This window comes from Morus notabilis, unplaced genomic scaffold, assembly GCF_000414095.1.
Source record: "Morus notabilis unplaced genomic scaffold, ASM41409v2 Scaffold1428, whole genome shotgun sequence".
NCBI classification, from domain to species: Eukaryota; Viridiplantae; Streptophyta; class Magnoliopsida; order Rosales; family Moraceae; genus Morus; species Morus notabilis.
Window position 1 is genome coordinate 81,793 of NW_010362485.1, and position 10,201 is coordinate 91,993.

The 10,201-nt window shown below is 35.6% G+C and overlaps 1 protein-coding gene across 1 annotated transcript; it reads right to left on the minus strand.

Annotated features, from left to right (window-relative positions):
• Positions 1-167: 167 nt before the first annotated feature.
• LOC21395336 (mediator of RNA polymerase II transcription subunit 16) lies at positions 168-6,991 on the minus strand. The gene is made up of 13 exons (XM_010102248.2): positions 6,481-6,991; positions 5,657-5,725; positions 5,270-5,358; positions 4,811-4,923; positions 4,478-4,579; positions 3,846-3,936; positions 3,049-3,645; positions 2,105-2,723; positions 1,890-1,969; positions 1,648-1,730; positions 1,336-1,572; positions 990-1,161; positions 168-691 (listed from the first exon to the last, which is right to left on the minus strand). The coding sequence occupies exons 1-13, from the start codon at positions 6,714-6,716 to the stop codon at positions 168-170; spliced, it is 3,012 nt and encodes a 1,003-aa protein (XP_010100550.1). The 5' UTR covers positions 6,717-6,991.
• Positions 6,992-10,201: the final 3,210 nt, after the last annotated feature.

Consider the following 10,201-nt stretch of genomic DNA (forward strand, 5'->3'; position numbering starts at 1 on the left):
ACACGACAAAAACAGAGTTCTTATGGTTATTTGATAGGAAGTATTAAGAAGTTCCCTTGACCAATAACATACATGTCTAATCTCAAAAGATGAGATATAAAGATCAAACAACATATTCTTGATTTACGAATCTGAAAGACGTGAAAAAACGGAGCCAAAGCATCAGCTTATACCTCCTCAAAAGTGTACCCTTGACCAGCGTTACCAGTACCCAATCTTGACCTTCCAGCAGTCCCCTCCTCAACTCCTTTTGCTCCAGGAATAATCTGACCAGCGCGGGCTGCCTGATTTTCATCTGGTCTGACTACCGATGATGGTTTTGCAGGAGCAGAACCAATTTCTTCTACCTTACCAGGAGGACCAGCCTGAGGCTTTTGCATATTAGCATCAGCATTTCTTTGTGCACCGCCACTAAAGCGAGGCAGCTGTGCTCTCCGAAAGAAAAAACAGAAAAGTAAAAGCTGGCACAGTCTGTGAAGGAAATGGCAGTCCCCAATAAGCCTAACGGCTGGGGTTCCCGGAAAAGTTCCAGTGTTAATGCTAATAGGCATGAAAGATGATGGACCACTTATTGGGTTAGGAGCTGAACTGGATACTCCATCGGTGGTGCTGCTAATCTTTGCAATAGCACCCTGTACCCAAGCTTGCATCTGGGTGCTTCCTGTAGAATTTGTTGTGCCACTTTGCCCCCCTGAGAAACATGGCATTACAATCTTAAGAGAATTGTCGCAGTGAAGCAATGGCAAAACACGCCACACACAGAGAATACTGGCGAGAATTCAAAGTGGCAGTTTCCCATGACATCAAACAAAATGGTGAATTGTGATTAGTAAGAGCTTCTGACAATTAAATTGTTTGGAGTTGGGGAAATTATATCCTAGCTGACGAAGTATATCATATAGTAGAGCTTGATGGTCTTGTGTGAAAATCACTGTAATAAGACTAAGCTTTAGCATATTTATTGAATCAAAGTACTAATGCACACTAACCCTGATTTGTCGCAGGAGATGCAGCGTTTTGAGTAGGACTAGCCACCATATTGCGATTACTTCCAGCACCTGCAGTAACAGCATGACTTGCCAATGTGCGACAGAAACTTGCATAGCGCCTCAAGCGTGTAATGAAATGTGAAGCTAGATCAAGAACTGCATCAACATAAGCCTGCATCACATGTAAATAATAGGGAAAAAGAACGGAACAAATCAGCATGAAAAGACAATATGAGATGACAAAGCCCAATCATTAGGACACCGACATCAGCAATAATCAGCAACCAACCCTAATGGGTAAAAACAAAGTGAAACATAAAATGGAAATTTCAGATAAATGGTAAACCTGAATACTAGAAGCTAGTGCTGGTTCAACAGCCATTGCTTCGGGATCAATGCCAGACAAGGTTTCACCAGATGCTTGCCATGGCTCTGGCACCAGAGCAGAAGGATTTACCAAAGCTGATTCAATTCCTTTCCCAAGCATATCTAGTAACAACCTAGCTTGCATATCTAGAACCATAGCCCGAACTTCTTGAGCATTTGTACCTTCCAAAAGTCTGCATTTTATCCTATCGAGACTCTGCATTGATAGCATTATATTTAGAAGAACTATACCCAGTTAGAGAATCCCAAAGATAAGAAGATTTAAACTTACAGGACCGTACTGTTGCCTATGCTGGGTTGAAGGAAGGGAATGAAAATCAGCATCCAAGACTGCTATAACACTGTTTAATGAAACTGCAACAAAAAAGAATGGAGGTCATACTGGCTACTACAGATTACTTGTTAGAAACAGAAATAGACACATCACGTATTTGAGATTTTTAATTCGAAATGTGTTTTGATTTATTCTCATTTAATCATGACATAATACTAACAATCAAAAAAACTTCTTACCGATGCCATCCTCAGCAGCACTTTGTGTACAACCAACAGCATCCCACCAATCAACTCCAACCATAAGGCTCCACCAAAATCTGCTCCAATAAAACAAAAGGAGATCATTTCATTGCAAAACATCAAAATGATGCAGTCAAATGGTCTTTACAAATTTTGATTGAAGCTCTATGACTTTTTTTTAAAAAAAAAGGATAATCACTTTTGTAAAGTACCTCTCAGCAATTGCACGTTCCCAGGTTGATGAGTTGGCCTTCTCTTGGCTGCTTGGCACAGCAGGGGGAAGAACACGGATAATCTTCAAAAGGGTACGATCCTTGCAGGTGTCATGCCAAACAGAAGCAGAGCAGCAGCTAGTTGATGAGAACGCAGGAGCAGCAATTGCAGACCCAACATTTATCTGGTAGTTATCAACAGCTGAAAAGTTGGGGCCAGAAAAAATATGGACCCCACCTCGGAGAAAAGCAGCAGCAATTTCACCACCATGAGCAGAATAGACAATTCTAGCAAGTGTTCTAACATCACTTGGCAGATCAAACGGATCAAAACTAACTCGTTTTGCCTTCTCGACACTAGAATCAGATGTCTTTTTTACATCGGAAGTTGGTCCTGTAGCCGCTGCTTGATGAAACTTAAAATCATTGGTTGGTGGTATGCTTGTATCCACCTTGGATACCCAAACTGTTTGCATAGGTGCTTGCCCACCAAAACTGGAAGTTGGATTTCCAAATATTTGATGGAGAACAACAGGCTGCACAGAGGATTCCCATCGTTGCACTCTCCATCCCGTTATTGAAGGACCCTCATCAGGATCATAAGGGGACATGTACTGTCCTGCATGGTGAAATCACTAATGACATGTCAAATAATCCACATAAGCAAGCATCTTGACAGACAAAAAATCAACCTCTAGGCAAAGCATAAAAAGGGAACAAAGGGCTAGGAACGTTTAATTTATCATACACACAACAGTATAGTTAGCATTACATTTCTTTCTTTTCGTAACATTATGAGAGAAACCAGAACACGGCAATGACATCCGTGAAGTACACTAACCAATGGTGAGAATCCCTTGTCAAAGTTTACTACATACAGGATATAGACAATTTTTTATAACTGAATTCAAAAGATCCTTTGAACAAAGAATACAAGTTAGTACCCTCAACTATGACAACAGCTATCACAGAACCACCACGTGTTGGATCAAAGGCAATAGCAGTAACTCCAGAGCCCCATGTAGTAGTTGTGGCAGATTGAGCAGCGGCTTCAGGGCTAACATATGCAGAAAAGTTTGAAACTGGAGAGCAATGAAGTTGTACAACATCATTGACATTTGGATCTGTCTGCTTTTTTTCATTCTTCGTTTCAGATAGTAGATACTCTTGCCAGCTAAACAAATATGCAGCCAAAGGAGAAAAACCTGCCCAAGCAGGTGGATTGATTGAAGGTGGGACTCCATTGCTTGTGGCTGTCTTTGGAATTGTCTGAAATCCATTTCCCGGGCCAGGAGACACCTCCCAAACAACAACAGTAGATGGGTTTACTATTGGAACACCTGCAACATGCATAGCTCCACTATCTGTAATGATAGCATCAGCAGCCATGATTCCACTAGGTCCTGCACCCAAGAGTCCTTTACTCGTACAGAACCACTTTGCTGGAGAACTACTTTGATTAGGAGGCCACTGAGACCAATGAAGTTGGACAGAACCAGAAGAGAAAACGGAACAAACACAGAGGAAGTTAGGCCACCTAGCTGAAGCGAAAACAAAGTATTGAATTAGAAATGAAGTAAAAGTACAACCATAAGAGGTTCAGAAAAGGAGAAACAAAATATAATTTAGAACTGAGGTTCTGACCCAAAATATCATCATCAGTACTGTGCGTAACACAACAAAAAAGCAGTTAAAAATGGTTTCAGTTAAAGTTGATTATTTTCCAACATAAGCAACAGACCTGAATTTTGAGAATGCTGTGAAAGAAATTTTTCCTCAAAAGTTGACTTTGAATTTGAGGTGGAACTGGATTTTGAGGACAGCCACCTATACTGGTTCATCAGAGTAATTAACAAAACATAAGAATTCAGAAGTTTATAGTTTGCCAGAAGAAGAAAAAGCATCTTCCCACTGCACAGGGACAACTACTGCAAAATGGAAATTTTCTTTGCCTGCAGTTTATCCTGTGAAAATACTGTGTAAATTTTTCGTTCCGCAAAAAAAAAATGTAAAAATAAAAATAAAACAAAAAAAATCTCATAAAGTAGTGAATTTTAACTTACAGTATGAACAATATTTGAGAGAGGATAATCAAAACCAGAAAATACTCAGTATTTTGAGCTAACTACTTAAGCACTTGTTTCAGAAATTAATTAACAAAAATAAAAATATACATAATAATAAAAATCTACTCTCCAAAAAGCGTTAGTTCAGCTGCATTTTTTCCTTTGTAATTGGAAGTTGATCTAACTGATGAAAACAGAAGGGGGGAAAAAAACATAAATATGGAGAAAATTTGCACCCATATGTATGTAAACAATCGAAGTACAAATTGTTTTAATGCAAGATAGTAGCAGACAAGGAACTGCTTACCGGAGACACCCCTGATAACCACTTTGTAACAACTGCAATGTCCTGTCTCCATTCATGTTCACGTTGCCAGGAGGTAGCATCACGTACTAGATTAGTTGGACCCTGGAAGTAGAACCGAAGGGCGAAGGGTATTTGATTAGAGAACCGTAACAACATGCCATATACGTACACACATGCATGATCCAAAGAATACAGCAAAAGGATGTCACGGGTGGAAGCAAATTCTAAACCTAACAGTTTGGCCAATACTGAAAAATCCTTTTTGAGAATGTTTTCGGAGGAAATTCATGCATGTAAGTCTTTCGTGAAACCATGTAGCAGATCTTAGCTTACTTGAGAAGGCTGAGTCCATATAGTCACCCTCCCGTGGAAATTAGCAATTAGTAATGCACGAGGAGAAGATGTAGGGGACCATTCAATAAACTGAACAGAATCACGAGGAGAGTCTGCAAAATATGTTCAACATAACACAAAAATCACAAATTACAATCAACTTAAATAAATAGAAGTAGTTAAGCACATAATAGCCAATTAAAAGAGCTGAACACAGTACAAAGGAAGCAACTACTCTCATCCCAACGAATCTAAGAATAAAGTCATGTGTTAACCTATGTCTTTGAGGATGCTTATAGAAGGCCGAGCAAAAATTCAGAATTTCAGATCCCATGATTCTACATGCACCTAGCCTAGTTGTCAGATATATTCATTCAACAAGTTGAAGCACGAATGCATGAGCAGGCAAAGCATTGAAAAGAATAAGTTTTCAAAAAGAAGAACGGTGCCTCCAAATACCTGCTACAACATTAAACACTTGACATTCAGTTGGTCGCTCTGGGATGACAATATGAATGGGGATCCAAAATGGTGTATTTGCATTGGAACTGGCAAAAGGAGAAAAAAAGAGCAATTAAGATCATGAAAGCAGTCAAAAAGAAGAATAACAACAACTAAAAGGGAAGGGATTGCAATTTATTAATGTATAGTATGATGAAGAAAGAGACATTTTCTCACAAGAGAGATACCAACAAAGTTTCTCAACGGCAAATTTCAATAGTTTAGGAATGTATATATGTACATGCCGCATACATGGGAGGACACACATTTGTCAAGTTGGGGGAATCGCGCAGATGATATTAGTGGCCACAAATAGTCTGAGTAAATGAACAAACTAAGCCAAACCTTGGAATTCTCGCACACGTTTCTGATGCGCAAGCAATAGCATTCAACTTCCCACACCAGGCAACAGCACTGAAACAAGCAAATGTACTGTTGATAAGTATGGAATTACTTCATCACTTAAAGAAACATTAATTAAAATGCATAACAAGTTTGTTCATTAAAAATACAATTTTAACGCACCACTTCTTATCTTTCCCATTAATGAAGAGAACCTAGGTAGTCTTCAATTGCAGAATTTTCTTATTTCATACAAGCCCACAAAGCTCAGAAGTAGCATTCATGGGAAATAAGAATAACATATCAACTAAGGTCCACGTGAAAAATTAATAACGAAGAAGAATTAGAACATGATAATTTTGTTTTTCCGGGAACTGCCTATCCTACTCTCTTCTCTCTCTATCTACTGCAGACTATTTTCCTCGCTCGCTCCCAAAATTACTCCTTTCACAATCTTACTCTCTCTATCTTGCACGTATGTTTTTGACCAAGTTTAACCATATCCAATTGCTCTATCTCCAACCTTGCACTCAACAATATATATATATACATATATACATATATATATATATATGTATGTATGTATGCATGTATGTATATATATGTAAAGCTTAAAATTTCATCCACGAACTCAAAAATCAGAGTCTCTCAGCTCGCAAAGCAAGCAAAAGCGCACCTTTTCCCCCTTTTCCCCTGATTTCTACTTCCTATACAAGAGCACATTTCAAAACCACTCTCGAGGCCAACAATTCACACAAATTGAACCCCTCAAAAAAGAATACCCTGCGAATTCCACACATTGGAGCTGGAATTCCCCTGAATCTCACCTGAAATTGCGACAGAGCTCGGGGACGCTCATCTTGTGTAGCAAATTGGACCTGGGCTGCTTGAGCCGGATGCAGAAGACGGCGGCGGGGCTGACGGAGTCCTCCTCCATGGGATCGCCCGCTGGAGTCTCCACGGCGTCTTCGTCGGCGTCGGCCTTGTCGGAATCCTCAAGAGACTGAGCCGCGGGCTCGGCTTCCTCGGCGTCCTTAGAGCCCGGTACTTGGTTCTGATTCATAGCCGAAAAAACCTAGAATTTATATATATACACAATAGAATTGATGAGAGAGAGAGAGAGAGAGAAGGGGAGAGAGAGAAAGTGGTGGGAAAGTCGCAATTGAGGGCGACAGATATCCTGTTATGTTAGAGAGAGAGTGGGGTAAAGGGAGGAGAGAGAGTGAGTGGGTGACGAGTGACGAATGACGATTTGGGTTTTGGCTTTTGTCTGAGCCTTTAATTTGTTTTCTTTTTAGGGTTTTTCCTATTCGCCCGACTCGTGCTCGTGTGGCACCAGATTCCGCATTTCCAGATCGCAACTGTGTCTGTGTTCCGAGAGCTTAGTGAAGTCATGTCTTGCATCTAATTCCTTTTTCTTTCTTTTTTTTTCTCAGAAGGAAAGAGGTTTAATTCATAAATTTAAAATTATTTTTATTTTATGTATATTTTTTATAAAAAATAAAATATTATAAAAAATTATAAATTATAATTTAAAATTAAAAATGAATATAAGAAATAAACATCTTCTTAATTCTCATTTCACATCCTAATACTCATGTCAAGATATTTTTTTAAAATAATAATAATAACAAGATGGGATGAAATTCACAATCTTTTAAAAAGTTTCGCTAATTAAATCTATGACACTACACAAAAAATTTTAGACCTAATGCTATATCAAGTTAATTAGAATATTTTACCAATTAAAATTTCGTACTACATCAACTTTTAGTTATACAAATTGGATTGTTTTTTATGGATTAAGTTAAATTACTTTAATGACAAGAAACGAGAAGGAACGGAAGGGTGGATCCCTTGTCTTCTTACCCCTGTTTTTCTAGTTTATTTTATTAATTCTGAAATTGACCCTTGAACTTACATTAATCTCACTATGGTCGTTGAAATTTAAAATTTTTCTAAATATATTACTCAGTTCTATAATCTATAATTATAATACATTAATCTATAATTAGTCAAACTATTTTGACCATCTCTAAGTGTTAAACTATGACCGGTGAAAATAACTTATGGGATTTAATGAGTTTGACGTGTGGTAGATCACCACATGGAATGCGTGCCATATGCGGTATGCCCACTCTTGCAAAGAGTTGTTGAATCTCTAGAGTCAACGATTCCCGTTTGTTTCGTTTGAATTTTTTTATTTGACTAAAAAAAGTTTGAATTGTGTGCCTTAAATAGTAGTTTAAATTAGTATTTGCATGTGTAATTAAAATTTAAATCTGGACATAGAATAAAATTTATATTTATATTTAATAAGTGTAAAGAGTAAAAATATTTAATATATTTTTATTATTTAAAAATAATTTAAACGATTAAATTTAAAAAGAGAGTTAGATAATAAAAGTTCATAGAGTGGTTTTACATAAAAGGAGAGTTGCCAAGCTAAGTGGTACTGGAGCTTGGCGATGGTGAGGTGGGACATGTGGTGGACGATGACGGTGGGTTGTGTGGTAATACGAGTAAAGCAATTGCAGTCGCATGGAGCACTAAGGTTCCGTTTATTTTACCGATTTGAGTTTAAAATTTAAGATTTGTAACAGTAAAAAGCTCTCAGAAACAGTCACATCTAACTTTTTTGCTACAATGAAAAATTTCTCATATAAAGTCATATCTAAACTCGAATTAACGAATTAAACGGACCATAAAGATGGAAAACCCTCCCCGCCCATACCCTATTTTCTTCTTAAAGGGATGCGTGGCGGGTTGGGTCTTCACAATTTTGGGAACGCACAGATTCATCGTAAACTGTATTTACATAATAATAAATAGATGATTAACAACGATAATTAATATATGACTAAGTTCTAAATTTTAATATTAAAAAGTACATACATGAATTAAAATAAAAGTACATACGTACTATAATATATATATATAAGTGCATGAAAAATAACTACTGACGTATAAATATAATGGAACACTTTTTCATTTATTTTTCTATAAATCTGAATCTGGCCCGAAAATCAAATTTAACCCACGTCATTATGATCAGGAACTAACGAGTGATGAATTTTTTTTTTTTTTGTCATTCTACGGTAGGCTAAAATCAAATTAAATTAAAAAAATATATAAAATAGATAATTTTTTATACATATAAAAATTAAACATATTTTAATAATTTATTTTTACCTACCCGAACAATCTTTCTTTTTTTTTTTTTGGTTTCCAAATCAATTTAAGCCTTTGATGTGGGGTCCTGGGGATTGCGGAGACGGGAGAAGAGCAGACAACAAAACATCCCCCTCTCTCTCTATAATTATTTTTAAACTTCTCTGAAACGACATATCGTATCCATGAATCAAAGGAACATGACCTTCACATGAAATTAAACGACATAACGTATTTTACAAACAAAATGGCATCCCGTTCGTTTAATTAACAAAGCCTACTTGTCGTTGGCAGTACTCGCCGCCGTTTTTGGTCTAAAAAGCAAACGACTTGTCTTACTCCATAATATAGATACAGTTATGCATCAAATGCAACTTTTGCAAACCCCGAGCCCGTTTAGTTAGTTGATTCGAGTTTTTAATTTGAGTTGAGATGTGACTTTATGTGAGAGTTTTTTACTGTAGTAAAAAAGTTTGACGTAACTGTTTTTGAGAGTTTTTTACTCTAACAAAACTCAAATTATAAACTTAAATTGGTGAAATGAATGAGGAAGTTTTTCATCTTTTTATTTTAGTTATTATCTCCATCTACTCTTTAAAAAAAGCCTACAATCCCTGTACGTCGTTTTTTATGAATGTGTTATGACCCTTTGAAACATAGCCTGCGTTGTTTTGGGCCAGTTTGTTAATACTGTAGATTTTGAAAAAAATTACTTAACTGTTACAAAAAATACATGAGTGTTTTGTAAATTGTAATTATACAAGTGTTATCGGTTCTAAAAAATAGTGTAACAGCATTTGATAAGTTGTGAGGTTGAACTGTTGTGGGTAGTTAAGACGATTGTAATTAATAATCTTAAATTAATCTATAAAGTAATTAATAATTGATAATTATTTAGAAAATAAAAATTAATATATTAATAATATAATAATAACGGATAAATTATCATTCATGAGTACATTAGTAATTAAACTATATATAATAAATGAATATGCTAAATAATTAAAAATAGTAATTAATAATTAATTATTAATTATTAATATGTTAGTAATGTACTCATATTTATTAGATTATAACTAAATAATTAGTGTATTAAGAAAAATAATTAGTATATACGTAATTTATTAATGTTCCTTTTACAATTTAAATTATTAACTTTTAGTTACATAATTAAATAATTATTTAATTAATTACTAATGTTTATTTAATAATCTATTATTTGATATATCACATATCAATTTTTAGTAATTATTCTTTTTATAATGATTAATTACTAATTATCAATTATCAATTATTATTGATTAATATATTACATATTGATAATTATAATTTAATATTAATTATTAATTAAGTAATTACTATTTATTTTTTATTTAC

Coding starts and splice junctions, on each gene's coding strand:
- LOC21395336 (XM_010102248.2), bottom strand. CDS start 6,716: ATGAATCAGAACCAAGTACCGGGCTCTAAGGACGCCGAGGAAGCCGAG. Junction 4,924..5,269: donor AGTGTTTAATGTTGTAGCAG/GTATTTGGAGGC, acceptor CATATTTTGCAG/ACTCTCCTCGTGATTCTGTT. Junction 1,970..2,104: donor GAACGTGCAATTGCTGAGAG/GTACTTTACAAA, acceptor TTATTGGAGCAG/ATTTTGGTGGAGCCTTATGG.